The sequence below is a fragment of the Lathyrus oleraceus genome, chromosome 5 (genome assembly GCF_024323335.1).
Source record: "Lathyrus oleraceus cultivar Zhongwan6 chromosome 5, CAAS_Psat_ZW6_1.0, whole genome shotgun sequence".
Lineage (NCBI taxonomy): Eukaryota > Viridiplantae > Streptophyta > Magnoliopsida > Fabales > Fabaceae > Lathyrus > Lathyrus oleraceus.
In genome coordinates, this window is record NC_066583.1 from 340,587,891 (window position 1) to 340,607,146 (window position 19,256).

At 38.8% G+C, this 19,256-nt stretch overlaps 1 protein-coding gene across 1 annotated transcript; it reads right to left on the minus strand.

The window, feature by feature from the left end:
• Positions 1-9,495: 9,495 nt before the first annotated feature.
• Positions 9,496-12,600, minus strand: LOC127084510 (pentatricopeptide repeat-containing protein At2g30100, chloroplastic). The gene is made up of 2 exons (XM_051024974.1): positions 11,500-12,600; positions 9,496-10,387 (listed from the first exon to the last, which is right to left on the minus strand). Exons 1-2 carry the CDS (start codon positions 12,217-12,219, stop codon positions 9,611-9,613), a joined length of 1,497 nt encoding a protein of 498 aa, XP_050880931.1. The 5' UTR covers positions 12,220-12,600; the 3' UTR covers positions 9,496-9,610.
• Between the last annotated feature and the right edge of the window lie 6,656 nt (positions 12,601-19,256).

A 19,256-nucleotide genomic window follows, 5' to 3' on the forward strand; every position in this document is an offset into this window, starting at 1 on the left:
CTAACTTGAACTTTGAAAAGTTTTTCATCAGGAAACTCTTCCCGGATTTCCTTCTCGGAAGTGGTAACCTCCATATTAACTAAGCGAGATAAATGATCTGCCACCAAATTTTCCGATCCTTTCTTGTCTTTGATTTCAACATCAAATTCTTGCAACAAGAGGATCCAACGGATGAGCCTTTGCTTCGAGTCCGGTTTGGTGAGCAAATATTTAATCGCCGAGTGGTCGGTGTACACAATTACCTTTGAACCAATAAGATAGGACCTAAACTTTTCAAGCGCATACACTATCGCAAGTAATTCTTTTTCAGTGGTGGCATAGTTAACTTGAGCCTCATTAAGAACTTTACTTGCGTAGTGTATCGCATGAAATTTTTTCTCTTTTCTTTGGCCTAATACCGCTCTGATTGCATAATCGCTCGCATCACACATGAGCTCAAAATTTAAATTCCAATTTGGAGCGACTATAATTGGAGCGGTAACCAATTTTTCCTTTAAAATTTCAAAAGCTTGTAAACACTCATCAGTTAAAAGAAATACTTGATCCTTAGCTAGCAAGTTACTCAAAGGCTTAGCTACCTTTGAGAAGTCTTTGATAAAGCGCCGATAGAAACCGGCGTGCCCCAGAAAGCTTCGAACTCCCTTCAAATTCGCCGAAGGAGGCAACTTTTCAATCACTTCAACTTTAGCACGATCAACTTCAAGCCCTCTTCAAGAGACTTTATGGCCAAGCACTATCCCCTCGGTCACCATGAAGTGGCACTTCTCCCAATTAAGAACAAGATTTGTCTTCACACATCTTTCAAGAACCGTTTCCAAGTTGTCCAAGCATAGACCAAAGGAACCACCAAATACGGAGAAGTCGTCCATAAAGACTTCCATTGTTTTCTCGATAAGGTCGGCAAAAATAGCTTGCACACATCTTTGGAAAGTCGTTGGTGCATTGCACAACCCAAAGGGCATTTTACGGTATGCGAAAATTCCAAAAGGACATGTGAAAGCCGTCTTTTCATGATCGGCCGGGTCAACCGCAATCTGGTTATACCCGGAATAGCCATCTAAGAAACAATAGTATTGTTGCCCAGAAAGTCTTTCTAGCATTTGATCCATGAATGAGAGTGGAAAATGATCTTTTCGAGTTGCGGTATTCAACCGCCTATAATCAATGCACATACGCCACCCCGTTGCTACTTTTGTCGGGATCAACTCATCCTTTTCATTTCGAATCACGGTAATGCCACCTTTCTTTGGAACCATGTGTACAGGACTAACCCATGGGCTATCCGAAATCGGGTAAATCATTCCCGCATCCAACAACTTAACAACTTCCTTTCTAACAACTTCCTTCATAGTAAGATTTAAGCGGCGTTGCGGTTGAGCTACCGGCTTAAAGTCCTCTTCTATTAAGATCTTGTGCATGCAATAGGAAGGACTAATTCCTTTGAGATCGGAAAGAGTCCAACCCATGGCTTCTTGATTCTTTTTCAAAACATTGATCAAACGAGCTTCTTCATTCTTTGACAAAAGATTGCTTATGATAACCGGCTTTGCTTCGGTCTCGTCGAGGAATGCATACTTCAAAGTAGAAGGTAACATTTTCAATTCAATCGGCGACTTTTCTTCCTTAACCTCCTCCTTCAATACTTCCTCCTCCACTTCCCACATATGTAACTCTTTTAGACTATCAAGTTCCCTTAGGCATTCATCAAGAGCTTGCTCTTCTTCAATTGTGAAAACTTCAAAGGAGTCATCAAGAGCTAACTCCATAGGAGATATCTCATGAATATGTTTAGAAACTTCAAAAGTTGCCTCTTCGATCACATCAATGCGAAAGCTATCACTCCTATCCTTTGAATGCTTCATGGCTTCGAATAGATCAAAAGTAACTTCTTCATTTTGGACCCTTACTTTCATCAAACCGTCGTCAACGTCAATCATCATGCGTGCGGTTTTCATGAACGGTCGGCCAAGAATAAGCGGAGCATCGTCATCCTCTGCCATATCAATCACAATGAAATCAACCGGGAAGAAGAATTTGTCAACTTTGACCAATACATCTTGGGCTAACCCATGAGGATGGGTAGTCGACTTATCGGCCAATTGCAAAGTCATCCGGATGGCCTTCATTTCAATGTTGCCAAGCCTCTTCACAATAGACAATGGTATTAGATTAATGCTTGACCCCAAATCAATTAGCCCTTTTCCGACATAGACATCACCAATTTTAACCGGCAAAGTAACTCTTCCCGGGTCAACCTCTTTTTTCGGAAGCGTCCGTTGAATGATTGCACTACAACTAGCATCTAGGACAATTGTCTCCGGTTCCGTGTACCTCCGCTTTTTAGTAAGTATGTCTTTCATGAATTTCGCATACTTAGGCATTTGCTCCAATGCTTCCGCAAATGGAATGTTCACTTGAAGTTTTTTGAATATATCCATGAACCGGGCGTAATGCCGTTCATTCTCCCTCTTAGATGGAGCATGTGGATACGGAAGGTTTTGGATTGGAGTAACGCCCACTACCTCCTTTCCTTTAGAAACTCTAGAATTCCTCTCTCTTTTCTTTTTTACTCCCTCCACCTTCATTTCATCACTCTTATTTTTTTCAATTTCCACACTTTCTTTATTTTCTACTTCACCATTTTTTTCATTCTTTTCAACTTCTTCCTCACTCCACTCCCCAACTTCACCATCAATGCTATCCTCTATTTTTTTCTCCTCATCTTTTTTCTCATCCTCTCTTTTTTCACTCTCATCTCTTTTTTTACTCTCACTAATCAACTCCCTTCCACTTCTCGTCGTTATCGCTTTACAATGCTCTTTTGGATTCGTTTGCGTGTTCGCCGAAAAAGATGGTCTGGGTTGTTGTTCCGCTAGTTGTTTAGCAAGTTATCCGACTTGATTTTCAAGATTTTTTATTGCCGCATCGTTGCTCTTTTGATTAGCCATTGACAATTGCATAAATTGTGTCAATGTCTCTTCTAACTTTGAAGTCTTGACCGGCGATTGTTGAGGTTGGTAAGGATTTTGACGGCTAGACGTACCACCCCCATAACCTTGGTTATGGTGATAGTTAGCCCTTGGTTGGAACCCTTGATTCCCTTGAAAGTGTTGTTGTTGATTTTGAGGATGTTGTTGATACGGTTGTAGTTGGTGTTGCCTCAGTTGGTAGTCTCTTGGGTTCGCCATGTAATTCACCTTTTCAAACCTGGGAGGTGGACAAAACCCGGTGTCATGATCACCCTTGCAAAGCTCACAACAAGCTATTTGTTTAGCTTTTGAAGGCTCTCTCAACTCTTTTATTTGTTGAGTTAAGAGTTCAACTTGTTGTGAAATGAGTTTATTTTGGGCAAGAATAGCATCGTTTTTCCCAAGTTCAAGCACTCCCGGTTTCTTCAAAGTGTTGCCTCTACTTTGACTTTGGAGGTCATTTAGAGCCATACGGTTAATGATATCAGTAGCTTCGTCGGCGCTTTTAGACAACAAAGAACCACCCGAGGTAGCATCCAACAAAGTCTTGCAATTAGGTTGAAGGCCATTCTTGAAAATGTGGATTTGCGTCAATTCGTCAAAACCATGCCCTTTGCACTTTCGAAGCATGGATTTGAATCTCTCCCATGCCTCATTCAATGATTCGTTGGCTCCTTGAGAAAACACGGAGATAGCCGTTTTGCATTCCATGAACCGGTTGTGGGAGAAAAATCTTTCAATGAACTTCTCTTCCAACACGTTCCAATCCGTCATGACTGCAGGTGTTTGATCCAAGTACCAATCTTTGGCTTTGCTGAGCAAAGCATGAGGAAATAGTCTTTTGAACAACGGTAGCTCTTGAGCTTGATCAACTCCGGCCGCCAATGCTATCTCGTAAAATTTGGTGAGAAAAGCAAAGGGGTCTTCATGGTCCATTCCGGTGAATGGACTTCCATATAGCAAGTTAAGAGTTCCCGTCTTCATCTCGGCTTGCCTTCCCTGGTGGTTGGCAAACTGAGCGGTATTCCTCGGACTGTTGACACATGGTGTGGAAGCGGGCGGTGGTGGTGGTGGATCCATGATAGGTGTGAAAGGTGGTGGGTGTGTTGTAGAAGAACCTTCTCCTTGTTCTTGTCGTTGTCTAGCTTGTTGCCTCCTTCGTCTCGTTCTGCTATTCAGTCTCCTTGCGGTTCTTTCGATCTCAGGATCAAAAAGAAGTTGGTCCTCAGGAACCTGCCCTCGCATAAAACGAAAGATGCACACTAAACCAAACAAATTAACAAGCACAAGTCAAAAATTCGAGAGTTAAAATATTAAGCAACTATTGCGATGCTCGCAATATCAATTCACAATCCCCGACAACGGCGCCATTTTGTTGGTACAAGGTTAGAGTATCGGGGTTTGTTATCGTCTTCACAGGGATTATGTGATATTGCCACCGTTCGACAGTTGTTAAGTTCTTAACTTATCGTAACAAGGGGGTTTTAGTTTTCGGTCACGGTAGCTTGCATAAAAAGTAAGAAATTGCGGTAAAAGTTTTGGTTTTACGATTTGAGAAAGATTGTCAAAGTTAGGGTTCGACGATCACTTTGCATGCATATGTTCGATCAAACAAAACTCATAAACTCCATTAGATGATAAACACATTCACAAAATCCTCTCAATGTGTTTATCTCTAACACACATTGTGAGTTTTTCCCATTTTGATCCATTGTTGATCTCTCACACAATCTATCAAAATGACAACTTTTAGGTTCAACTTTTTAGTGAACAAACTCATTCAATACTATATCTAGCTAAAGAACAAGGATGGATGAAAACCTAGGTCAAGAGTTGGAAAACACCTTTCAATAATAAACCAACACAAAGAGTTATCAATAAAACAAGGTTTTCACCATACATTCATCATCCAAGAGTTTACAAATGAAGATCATCCCAAATACATACAAAGCTTATGATCATCTACATCTAACCTTGACAAAATGAAGGACTTAGCTACTCATTTTCATGGTAGCTTGTACAACAAGTTTCGGACGAAGGTTGATCAACATCTGAGTCGAAGAATCGAGATTGGATGGGAATCCACCTTCTTTTGGTGAAATATTGTTAAGAGAAGAAGAGAAATGAGAAAATTGGTTTCTAGGGTACAAAATATGATCCCAAGAAAAAATGAAGATGAAAAGATGCTGAAAAATATCTAAGTGTCCTTTCCAAAAAGTAGCCCATGCTACTTATAGTACTGGTTACTGAGTTGTCATGCTCGCTAGGCGAGCAGAATGGTTCGCCTAGCGAGCCCCAAAATAAGCCACCAGAGTAGCCTGCGCCCAGAGGAAACATCCCAGAAAAGTTGCATATGTTCGCTAGGCGAACAATCCTTCACTAGGAGAAGCCCTCGCTTCTCTCATTCGCTCCAACGAGCCTTGATGATTTTGCTACTGGAATTGCTCGCTACCTGCTCGCTGGATGCTCGCCTAGCGAGTACTTGGCTACTTCCCTCGCCTAGCGAGCCTGCTGATGTTTGCATTCTTTCTTGGTTCCTTTGCCATCTTTCTTGTGCCTTCATTTTCTACTCTTTCATGCCTAATTCCTGCACAATAACACACAAATTAAAGGTACCAAGATCATTTCACATAGTATTGCAATTCAACAAAAGCAAGGGCGGTTTCGAACACTTTTTCGACAAAAAGGAGTGAAAGATGCCCACATTTGATAGCTCAAATAAGCAAACTTGGGCATCTAACAGTGTTCCTGAGTGGTAAAATCAAAAAAGGTCATGTCATTTCCCTTCAATCCTTTGATAAGGGTTTATAAATCAATTTATTCCTCGTGAGTCATGAGAGGTGTGTCAGGGTGTCTTAAGGCCATTTATGACCACCAAGGCAACCTCGAGTTTTATTTATATTGGGAGAGTTATCCTAACGCCATTAAGGGTTTTGACTTTGATATGCTTATCGAGTTAAACACTACTACGAAAAACACCTACCACAATGGTTGGAAAAGGGATACCACCATGTTGGACCAACCATTATGAGGTAATGTGTGATTGTATGTATAATGCTTTCCACCACGGTTGTGCGACTGTGATTATAAGTCAAGCAGCACGTTATCTACCACAATAATTACTTTAAACAACCGTTGTTGTATGTCTCAACCTATAACAACAGTTGCTTTAAACAACCGTTGTTATATGTATTTTAATAAAATATAAAAAAATGCATCAGTACAACAACAACAACAAGAACAAAAATAAGAACACCAAGAACAATAACATCAACAAAAACAACAAGAAGAAGAAGAACAACAAGAAGAAGAACAACAAGAACAAGAACAACAATAACAACAACAACAACAACAAGAAAAACAATAAGAACAACAACAAGAACAACAAGAATAACAAGAACACCACCAACAACAAAAATAACAACAAAAAGAACAACAAGAACAACAAAAAGAATAACAAGAACAACAACAAGAACAACAATAACTAACATTTCTAACTTGAATCCATGTTTTCCTTGTCTCATTCAAGTTGGAGAAGAGGTGATGGAGTTCTAAAATTTATTGATGAAATAAATGATGTTTTCGAGTTTTATTTATGGAAGAAATGATGTTTTCGAGCTTCTTTTAGTGGGAAATAGAGTGTCGTGAATGGAAGAAGGTGTTCGGAGGTAGAAGATGAAGTTCGTCTAAGTTGGAAGTTCATCTAAGTTTTAGGTTTCACGCGGAACACTAATGATAATGTCTTGAGCGTTGATACTCATAAAATGGACGGTAAAAATTTGTTTAAGAACGGTGAAGAAACTCAATAAACACGCTTATATAAAGTGGCTTAAAAATAAATAAAAACAAAACTGTAAGTTCCAACCTATCACAACGGGTACTTTAAACAACCGTTGTTGTATGTCTAAACTTATCACAACGGTTACTTTAAACAACCGTTGTTGTATATCTTTTAATAAATAAATAAAAATAATTTTGTAGGTGTTAGGATTCAAACTCATGACCAGGCGCCACTTTTCACCATAGTTGGAAGTTCCAAACATGGTGAAAAGTGGCTTAAGAATAAATAAAAACAAAATTGTAGGTGTTAGGATTCGAACGCATGACCAGACGCCACTTTTCACCACGGTTGGTACCTATGACTATTGTGAAATGTCTTTAAGTAAATACCATAAAAAAGCGCTCCAATTGTTTTTATTAACACAGTTAATAAAAAGATCACTGTAAAATGGATGCTACGAAATGTCTATTTTGTAGTAGTGAAAGCAATGCACACTTCACTTTTTAGATAAGTTTAAACTGATGCATCTTAGAGACCTTATTTTATAAGAGTATATTGATGTTTATCTTCTTAGTTTTCTAAGTATTTATTTTTATCCTTTAAGTGTTGCAATAATTGATGTGAAGTGGATGAAAGCAATGGACGGAGAGCTGAAGTCAACAACACTTGGTCACTTGTCGAATTTCCCCAAAACAAGAAGGCAATCGATGTGAAGTGGGTATACGAGGTGAAGTTTAATCTCAAAGGAGAAGTGACTTGACACAAGACGAGACTTGTGGCGAAAGGATTTCTTCAGAAAGAAGGAATCGACTTCGATGAAGTTTTTGCACCTGTTGCTAGGATCGAAACAATCAGGTTGGTTGTTGGTCTAGCAAACATGAACAACTGGCAGATGTGTCAGATGGATGTGAAATGTGCATTCTTGAATGGCCCCTTAGAAGAAGAAGTTTATGTTGCACAACCAGCTTGGTTTGTGAAACAAGGCGAAGAAAGAAAGGTGTATAGGCTGCATAAAGCCTTGTACGGACTTAAACAAGCTCCAAGAGCTTAGAATAAGAAGATAGATGACTTTCTAAGGGAGAATGAATTTGTGATGTGCAAATCTGAACATGGAGTATATGTAAGAAGAAGCAAGAGTGAATTCCTTATACTATGTCTCTATGTCGATGACCTGTTGATAACAGGTAGTTGCAAGAAGGAGATCGACGACCGTTAAGTTATGTCTTATATTATGTTATGATATTTGCTTTTTATGTACTATTACTATATTGTGTGTGCTAGATAACTTCAAGACTTGATTGAAAATCATGGGAAACCTATTTCATAAGCCTTTCAAAGTGTGTTTGGCAAGCAAAAACATGGGAGATTGTGTTGCCACAGAAGAACCACAACACTAACCCTATTGAAAAAAATGAAGAAATTGCAAAACTTAGAAGAGAGCATGTTGTTGAGGTAAAACAATTTAATGATACGATACAAGATATGGAGGAGAAATGTTGTTAGGTTAAGGAAGAAACAGAACGAAAAATTCATATTCTTCTTAAAACCATTTTGAATCAAAACTCTTCAGAGTTGGATATGGTGGCTTTGGCAACATAGGTATCATCTTATGCAATTTATGTTAATAATGTCTTACATTCTTCTACATCAACATGTGCTCCAAATAATAATCAAGTCAGATTGAATTATTTTATACTTTACATCCTTGTTACTTTCGAGTTTTCAAATAAAAATAATTTTAATTATATTATTTTTATTTTGCAAATCATGAATGATAATTTGATGAAGATTTTCAGTCATTCGAAGATGTAGAGAAGTAGAAGTAGATGTTTAAGTTTTTTAATAGATGTTGGTAGTCATTTTAAAGATGTTATTTTTATTATGAATGATTGATATTATCCTAGGCTGGCCAAAAGCCAAAATTGTCAAGGCATAATTCATCTCAATCCACTCCATGTGACTCAAGGTATAAATTCAGTCCATACAGAAAACAAGATACATTCTCTGATCTCCATTTTTCAAGATACTCATCTTGAATCTTGAATTCACTTGGACGTTGGAGTGTAAAAAAGATACATCCAGTTTGTCAACTATATACATTTCTAGTTCCTGAACAGAACACACACGCGCATACACGCACACGCATGTACACAAACGTCAATTTTTTAATGATTGAATGACATCTTAGAAAGGTTTAACCTATTTTTTTAGGTTTTAGGAAGTCAAAGAAATGGACAAAAAAGGAAGGTGGCAAATTTTTAGAAAGATTTACAAATTCTATTTTCAAAGAATTTTATATCGTGACTTCGATTGAGGTGTGACCGAAGACAAATGAGATATAATATCGAGGGTCACAATTTTCATAAAGAAGTTAAAATCTAAATCAGAATATAAAATGGATAAAAATAGCGAGAACAATTCTGACGATGTTACAACGCTGAATTATGGAATTGCATTTTCTCTCAACCTTACTCCTATTTGAAGAGAAGAAAGACAAAAGTTAGAGTGTGTAGGGATTTGATTGCAAAATAGAACTCTTGAGTGCAACAAATACATTAGGAGCGACTGGAAGCATATTTCAACATTTTTCTGGGATGAAGCTTTCTCATAACTGATTTATGGGTAACATTTATGATTCTTTCAATGTACTTTGTTAGGACTATGCATTTTATGACAACTAAAAAAGAAGCATAGAGAGCTTAAGAAAAACAAACACATCCACATTAATCATATACAACATGAGAGTGACATAGAAAAGATCAAAACTATTATTTATCTGCCATTACAATTTCTTCATTTCACATTAAAACTATACAAATTTATACAAGTAATAACCACCAGTTTCTCTCTACTACATTTCTTACACCATTTTCACAACCCAAAGCTTATATTTTCTTGTATACAAATACACAAGACAAGGCCCTATAAGATTTGCTTCAGAAAGTGACTTACAAAGCTTAAAATAAGTATCTAAATTTCCATTTTGATGAACCCTTTTCCTTAAACCTTGAACAACAGCAACTCTATCTAAATACTCGGGATAAATTCCCAATTCAAGCATTTTCATCACTGTCTCTGCTGCTTCATTGAAATGACCACCTTTAATGTATCCTCTTAACAACCATGACAGACTTTTCTTCTTCTGCGCCGAGCTCGCAAATTCCAACTGCGTCATTAGCCTTCCTGTCGCTGCAGTTTCTTTCTGAGAAGCACATATGGCTAGAACAATGTCGTAGAGACCTCTGTCGGCTTCTTTGCCAACAAGTTTCATTTCCCATAATTGTTTCTCGGCTTCGATTCCATGGCCGGCGCAGATGTACATTGCGAGGAGCCTCTCGTGGATAGCTCCGTGAAGTGATGGATGACTGCCGTCTTGAATCACCCAGTTGGATAAGCGAGCTCCGTCGGCTAGAAGTTCTGATTGGTAGTTCTCTGCTAGCTCAACATCTTCTCGGTCGAATTCGGTAACAAGCCCGGCCCTAGCGAAACTTTTCAACTTTCGTAGAGCTTTGGCAAACTCGTTGAGCTCCTTAACTATGGCAGTCATTGCAACAAGGTAACTGTAGATCTCTGGCTTCAAACCAGCTTCTCTAAATCGAATTACCAACCGAACAGCACCTTTGTAATCACCCTCAGCCTGAAAAAAAGAATGATATCCATGAAACTAAATCATTCAACCAATAATAAAAACACTATGAAATTCATTTGGTCACATCTTACCACAATTATGATAAGCTTATCTAGAAGTGCTCATAGGAGAAGATCTTTTCATAGAAGTTCTACTGTAAAAATTTGCTTCTAGTTAAGCTACTTTTGTGTTTGAATGATGCTAAGGCCCTTTTGATAAATAACTTAATTAACAACTTTTAGCATAAGCGCTTAACGTATAAGTACTTTGGCATAAACTATTCTATAACAAAAGTAGCTTAACTAATAATCTCACAATTGCTTATGCCTACAGATAATCTCAAATATGCCCATCCAAACAGCTCATAAGCTCTAATGGGAGAAGAGCTTATTCTTATACAGAAGCTCTTAGAAGCACTTGAGATTTAACATAATTTTAAAATCTAAGTTGAAAGCTTTTTGCATTAGTTGTTTTAACCACCATTATAGATGTTTGGTGACTTTGTGTAGCTAGTTGCCAATACGATAAGTGTATCTAGAAGAGCTTATATGAGAAGTTGCTTCTAGGCATGCTAACTTTTTGTTTGGACTTTGGCTGATACTTGCTCATAAACTCCTCTAAGAGCTTTTACATAAGTTGATAATAGAGATATGGTTGGAATACGCTTTCACATAAATGCACTAGGAGCTTTTCTAAAAATCAAACGCTTAAAAGTGAACCAAATGCAAAACATGCAACAATGTCATCAACTGACTCAAGAAAAAGCAAGAACCAATGCAAAACAACCAATTCAAAAACATCACAATTACACTTGAGAAAACATCAAAATCAAGTGAACCAAATGATCAACATTTAACAGCCAGCACAAGCAAGATGTTCTTCAACAGCATACTCAATCATTCAAATTTTCAAACAATAGCCAATTCTCCAACCAAAGTACTTACAAACTATGAAGTACAGACACAGACACGACACTAGACATGTCGTCGACACCAATAATAACTTGAAAAAAATAATAAAGTGAACGTAAAATCACAAATGTCTGTGTCTGACATGTCATCTTTCAGAGGTGTCGGTGCTACAGAGCTTAAAAATCTAGGTGTGAATTATAAATTTCTTACCATCATCTTCCAAGCAAGATACCCAGTTGGGCCTCCTTTATGCCCTTGAGGATCACCCTCATTCCAAGAAACTCCACGCCTCAAAACCTCTTCCACAAACAAAGCAGCACCTTCTTTCTCCCCCATATCCCAATACAAAGAAATAACCTTCTCAATCATACTAAAACCAGGCCTCAACCCAACACAATCCATATCCACAAGAAGGTCAACGACATCACCAACCCCATGCTGTTCCTGAATCAACTTCTTCACCCAACCACACATGATAGAAACCATTAACTCCATAGTCTCTTTATCAACCCTATTCTCTTTCCTTAACCAATCAAAAACCTCCAAAGCACACCACGAGTCTCTTCCATCTTGAGAGAAATAAACCAACACAAGCTGAAGCTCTCTAGCTGAGAGACGATCGTTCATCTCTTCAAGAACATCAGAAGGCTCCCTTGTCATTCTCTCAAGCTCCTCTATTGCTTCCAAGAACCCATCTCCCATTTCTTCTTCTTCCTCTTCGTCGTCACTGGTAACAAACCGGTCAAGCTCCACCGATTTTGTTCCCTTAATTAAAGGGTTTTGAAATTTGAATGACCCATCATTGAATTTGAGGGAAAATCCACACTTTGATGAAGGGAAAACCAAAGGGTGTCTCTGTTTTGGTGAAACTAGCGATGAAAACACAAAACCCAATTTCAAAGTTGGAGTAAACCCTTGTAGATAAGCCATATTCTTGCACACAGTTTCTCTCTTAGTTGAATTCCATCACCCAATTTCAAGAAAGAGGAGAAAGATTGAATCTTTGTATCTGGGTTGAGTGAACTAAACACTAGAAACTACAAGAATATGAAAAGAGAGAAAGAAAAAAAGAGATTTTTGGAGAATTTTCTCATCATCCAAACGAGATAATGATTGCCATGAAAATTGAAGAAATTTAAAAGGATGGTAATGTGTCTGATTCGCAACTGGATTAAGAAAGACAAAGAGATAGCGAAACTTGCAAATTACAATTTTTTTTTGACAGAGAAATGGGAAGTTTATAAAAAAAAGTATTTAAGGGGAGAATTTGGATACGTGTAACAACCGCCACTACAGAGTTCTTAGCGTAACACCGTTTACTTCAATAAAATAAGCCTTACACACTGGCATTTGACATCTAAAAAACAAGGTGGTTACTTGAAGAAAACTTAAAATGACTTAAAAAAAAAACTTAAAAGAGTTTCTTATGCACATTATTTAAATTTTCATAAATACCTTTTATTATTGGAGATATATCTTCAAAGCATCCAAATATAAGATAATGTTAAAATATTTCAGAGATACATCTCTGAAATATTTTGGAGCATAAGAGTCGCGTCAGATTCTTCTCTTTTCTTATTTCTGAAATTTTCTACAGTATAATTTTTTTCTTCATTTTCTTGCTTGTGTGTGTTGTTTGCATGCACTAATGGTAAGTCTTACTTTAATTTACAGGTATAATGACTGATAGACATGACAAACTGAGGCATGGCAAGGTTGCTTAGCACGCATCTGTTCGGCAGGAACGGAGCCAACAGGTTCCAGATGCTCCAGAGCCGTCTATTTCTGGGGCTCGTGCTTCTCCTCAAGTCATTCCACCTTCTTCTTCTAGTAGGAGACGAGATTCACCATCTGACGCATCACTTCCCCCATCCTCCCACAGGCGTCAGGATTCACCAGTGCCACCTCCCACGGACGATGATGTTGTTCCAGTCCCACCTCCCATTGATGATGATGTTGATCCAGTGCCACCTCCAGAGGGTGAGGCTGATGCAGATGTCGAACCGGAGGCTTTTAGAGGAGGTCCAGTTAATTTGTCCTTACTTCCTCTATATCCATACCATACTTTCAGACATATTTGGGATGAAGAGGTAGCATTAGTTGGATTCTTTATTTCTTTTTACCTAAATTTTAATTGCTGACATTGATAACTTCTGACATTGATTATTTCTGACAAATTTAAGGAGCGTGATCCCCAGAAATTTGTTAACCACGACAGGAAGATTGTTGCATTGCCTCAGCCAAATGAGGATTGATTTCAGTTTGTTTTGTCCTTATCTGGCTTGAAGGACCTATGCATGACCATTTACACTCTGGTCAACCATGGGATGCTTAATGCATTCGTGGAGAGATGACACTCTGAGACCTCGTCGTTTCATCTCCCACATGGTGAGATGTCTATCACACTAGAAGATATCTCATATTTGTTACATCGCCTGATCAGGGGGAGATTCCTCGATCATGGTAGGATTACCAAAGACGAGGCAGTCGAGATGATGGTAGAGTATCTGAGGGCTGATCTAGAGAAGGCGATTGAGGAGGTGGATAGGACCAGGGGTGCTCATGCTAGATTTGAGTTCCTAAGGAACATCTATACGACTGAGATCTATAGAGAAAAGTAGGCTGATGGTGATGCTGAGCAGGTGACGGTCCATAAATCGCATGCATTGAGAGCACATCTGCTATATTTAGTTGGCACTTCGATTTTTATGGACAAGAGTGCCACTTATACTAACGTCGTCTACCTACGGTACGTCATGGATCTCCAGTGGATCCATGAGTACAACTAGGGGGCGACTTGCTTGGTCTACGTGTATTTGAAGTTGAGAGATAGTTGTTTGTGGAAGACGAAGCGGTCGCAGGCAGTGTGACACTACTGGTGCTAATTGTTGGTGTAAGCCCTAGAGGCCAATACTTTTGGTACTTGTATCGAATTATTTATTAATAATAAAAGGCTTTTTCTTTATTATGTTTGTCTAATAAAGTCCCTAGAATAGATAGTCCGTTTAATGTATCAAGTGTGACTTAATCATGAGATCATATTAAATATAAGGACACTATTCTTAAAGTATCCATAGTCGAGCTTTATTGTGAAGTGGGATAACATTAAAGCATTAAGACTATTATGTATATAGACTGATGATTACATCTCATGGATCATGGATAAGGAGTTATCAAGTCTTAAACATAGGTATGAATATTAAGAGTAATATTTATACTGGATTGACCCGCTATGAGAATACTATATAGAATGTTATGCAAAGTGTCATAAGTTATTCTCATGGTGATAATGGTGTATACCACCCTTTGACCTGAAACCACTATGGACCCTAGATGTAGAGTCGAGTGCCTTATTGCTAATCAAACATTGTCCGTAACTGGATGACCATAAAGACAGTTGATGGGTACTCTACGAAGCATGCTAAGGGACATGAGTGACCTAGATGGAATTTGCCCATCCTGCGTAACAGGATACATGTCTATGGGCCTAATATTGAACTAGACAAGGATGACACGGTCTATGCCTTGTGTTCAATATAGACATAAGGGCAAAAGGGTAATTTTACACATAAGTATTATCACAAAAGGGTTTGTCAGATCACATGACATTTTCGTGTCTTGGGTAGCAGTGATGTGTTGCTAGATACCGCTCACTATTTATTATATTAAATACGTGATTTAATATAATTGCCAATGCCGCGAAAACCTACAGGGTCACACACAAAAGGACAGATTGATGAGAGATAGAGTAACTAAGGAATACCGTAATGTAAGGTGCACTTAAGTGAATTGTAGAACATCGTAAGGTACGATGTACTTAAGTAGAATACGAAATATGGTAAGGTACCACGCGCTTAAGTGATTTTGGCATATTATAAGATATGGGCTACATACACTTGAGTGGGCTTTTTAGCTTGCAGCCCACACAAGTGGTTCTATAAATAGAACCCTTGTGTAGAAGCATTTGAGCAGTTACAATTTCGTTTCTCTCTCTCTCTCTCTCTCTCTCTCACTCACTCAAAGCCTTCATTTGTAGCAGCTAGCACCGAGATTGAAGGAATCCGTTCGTGTGGACTGAGTAGAGGCGTTGTCATCGTTCAACGTTCGTGATCTCTCCATAGATCTGCATCAGAGGTTACAATCGCCACAAGAGGTAACGATTCTATCACTGATCATGCCCATTCGTAAGGATCACTAAAGGAGAAATTTTAAATTCCACTGCGTTTTGGATCGCTCTTCTCCTTCAGTAATAATTCTTGATCTTTGAATGTTTTTGTCATTTTCATTTCATATTTGCAAAACCATTACCAATGATTCGTGTGTTCCAAAATTTCTTATTTCAGGCTTGGATCCTCCAACACTTCCCGTGCATCGCTGGCTGGGCGAGTGTGCCTGAGTACACTGAGGTTATGCTCGCGTGCTACTTCTTTTATCTCGCTCAGAGGGAACCAGGAAGTCGAGCCTTTTAGAGTCTATCTTATTCGTTTGGTTGTGGAGGACATGCATTTCAACAACTACGATGATCACCGTCAGACGCGACCATTTGACGAGATAGTTATATACTCTTGATGGTTGGCATACGGATCGCGTCTCACTGCTTCTCATCTTCCCAATCGCGTCATGCAACAATTCAGATAAACTAAGATCATTCTTAAACACTCTGTTGTCTCTGCTCCTCCTGCCTTGATACTTAGACAGATAGAGGAGATGTTTGATGATTATAAGAATCATATGGTACCAGAGAAGGCACATGCTACCATAGATTAGAGAGACTGGAGCTACATTAAAGGGTGCATCAGATGGTTCTTCAGGGTGTCACATATATACATGGTGCATGTTGCTCCATGAGATCCATCTAGACCAACTCATCAGGAGATACTAGAGGAAGAGCAAGCTCAGCTAGATCATATTGATGATGTCTTGTCTAGGTGTCTCCATATAAAGGAGATTGCGTGGGAAAACATTGACAATGGTATCTTCCCTGATGGATTTGGTGTCAGGCGAGTCATAGATTCCATCATGCCAGAGGCACTAGGGGAATAATGTAGGAGAATAGCCATCCAAGGCGCGGCGGAATTTAAAAATTTCTCCATTTAGTGATCCTTACGAATGGGCATGATCAGTGATAGAATCGTTACCTCTTGTGGCGATTCAAACCTTTGGTGCAGATCTCTGATAATGATCAATACCTTTGATACAGATCCACGGGGCGATCACGAAAGTTGAACGATGACAACGTCTCTACTCAGTCCACACGAACGGATTCCTTCAATCGCAGTGCTAGCTGTTATGAATGAAGGCTTTGAGTGAGAGAAAGAGGGAAACAAAATTCCAAGTCTCTACTTGAATTTCTGTCTGAGTGGATTGGAGTGACAATGCTTCTACCCAAGGGGTTCTATTTATAGAACCACTTGTGTGGGCTTCAAGCCAAAAAGCCCACTTAAGTGTATTTTGGCCCATATCTTATAATATGCCCAAAACCACTTAAGTATTTGGTACCTTACCATATTTCGTCTCCCACTTAAGTGCAACGTACCTTACGGTGTTCCTTAGTTACTCTATCTCTCATCAATCCGTCCTTTGTGTGTGACCCTATAGGTTTTCGCGGCGTTGGCAATTATATTAAATCACGCATTTAACATAATAAACAGTGAGCGGTATCTAGCAACACATCACTGCTACCCAAGTCACGAAAATGTCATGTGATCTGACAAAACCTCCTGTGATAATAATTATGTGTATAATTACCCCTTTGCCCTTATGTCTATATTGAACACAAGGTATAGACCGTGTCACCCTTGTCCAGTTCAATATTGGGCCCATAGACATTTATCCTGTTACGCAGGATTGGCAAATTCCATCTAGGACACTCATGTCCCTCAGCATGCTTCGTGGAGTACCCATCAACTGTCTTTATGGTTATCCAGTTACGGACAACGTTAGATCAGCAACAAAGCACTCGACTCTACATCTAGGATCCATAGTGGTTTCAGGTCGAAGAGTGGTATACACTATTATCACCATGAGAATAACTTATGACACTTTGCATAACTTTCTATATAGTATTCTCATAGCGGGTCAATCCGGTATAAATATTACTCCTAATATTCATACCTATGTTTAAGACTTGATAACTCTTTATCCATGATCCATGAGATGTGATCATCAGTCTACAAACATAATAGTCTTAATGCTTTAATGTTATCCCACTTCACATTAAAGCTCGACTACGGATACTTTAAGAATAGTGCCCTTATGTTTAATGTGTTCTCATGATTAAGTCACACTTAATACATTAAATGGACTATCTATTCTAGGGACTTTATTAATCAACCATAATAAAGAAAATGCCTTTTATTATTAAAAAATAATTCGATACAAGTACCAAAAGTATTGGCCTCTAGGGCTTACACCAACAATCTCCCACTAGCACTAGAGCCAATCAGGCATACCCCGTATGCCCATTGATCTAGTATGGCCATCATGCTTCTGCTGCGCAAGAGGCTTTGTCAGTGGGTCAGCTATATTGTCAAGTGTAGGTACTTTACATATTTTCACATCTCCTCTATCTATTATCTCTCGAATGAGATGATAACGCCTAAGTATGTGTTTGGATCGTTGGTGAGATCTAGGCTTCTTAGCTTGTGCGATAGCACCATTGTTATCACAATAGAGACCAATGGGATCCACAACGTTAGGGACTATGCCAAGTTCACTAATGAACTTCCTGATCTAAACAGCTTCCTTTGCTGCACTTGAGGCAGCAATATACTCGGCCTCGGTTGTAGAATCAGCAACTGTATCTTGCTTCGAACTTTTCCAGCTCACAGCGCCACCGTTCAAGCAAAACACATAACCAGATTGCGATCTAAAGTCATCCTTATCTGTCTGGAAGCTAGCATCAGTGTAACCAATTACAGCCAACTCTTCCTGACATCCATATATCAAGAATGATTCCTTAGTCCTTCTCAAGTACTTAAGGATATTCTTAACAGCTACCCAATGGGCATCACCAGGATCAGATTGGTACCTACTTGTTGCACTTAAAGCATACGAGACATCTGGTCGAGTACATAACATGGCATACATGATAGATCATATTGCAGATGCATATGGAATCTTATTCATGCGTTCCCTTTCTTCCTTAGTTGAAGGGGATTGTGTTTTTGATAGACACAGGCCATGTTGCATAGGTATGAATCCTTTCTTGGAATCATGCATATTAAAGCGTCTCAGCACTTTGTCTATGTATGTACTCTGACTTAGGCCAAGCAGTTTTTGTGATCTATCTCTATAGATTCTGATTCCTAATATATAGGCTGCTTCACCTAGGTCCTTCATAGAAAAGCATTTCCCTAACCAAGTCTTTACTTGTTGCAGGGTAGGGACATCGTTTCCAATGAGTAATATGTCATCTACATATAACACCAGGAACAAGATCATGCTCCCACTAACCTTCTTGTAGACACAAGGCTCATCTTCGTTCTTGATGAATCCATATTGTTTTACCGTTTCATCAAAATGAAGATTCCAGCTTCTGGAAGCTTGCTTCAATCCATAGATTGATCTTTGTAGCTTACATATCTTATGGGCTTCTTCTGGTATGTCAAATCCTTCAGGCTGTGTCATGTACACATTCTCAAGAAGATTCCCATTAAGGAAAGCAGTTTTGACATCCATCTGCCATATTTCATAATCATGATATGCAGCGATAGCAAGTAAAATCCGAACAAATTTAAGCATTGCAACTGGTGAAAAGGTTTCATCATAGTCAACACCATGAATTTGTTTATATCCTTTTGTAACCAGTCTTGCCTTATAGGTATGTACCTTACCGTCCATGTCAGTCTTCTTTTTGAAGACCCACTTGCATCCTATAGGATTAACTCCTACAGGAGGCTCTACCAAGTTCCAAACTTGGTTTGTGTACATGGAATCTATTTCGGATTTCATGGCCTCTAGCCACT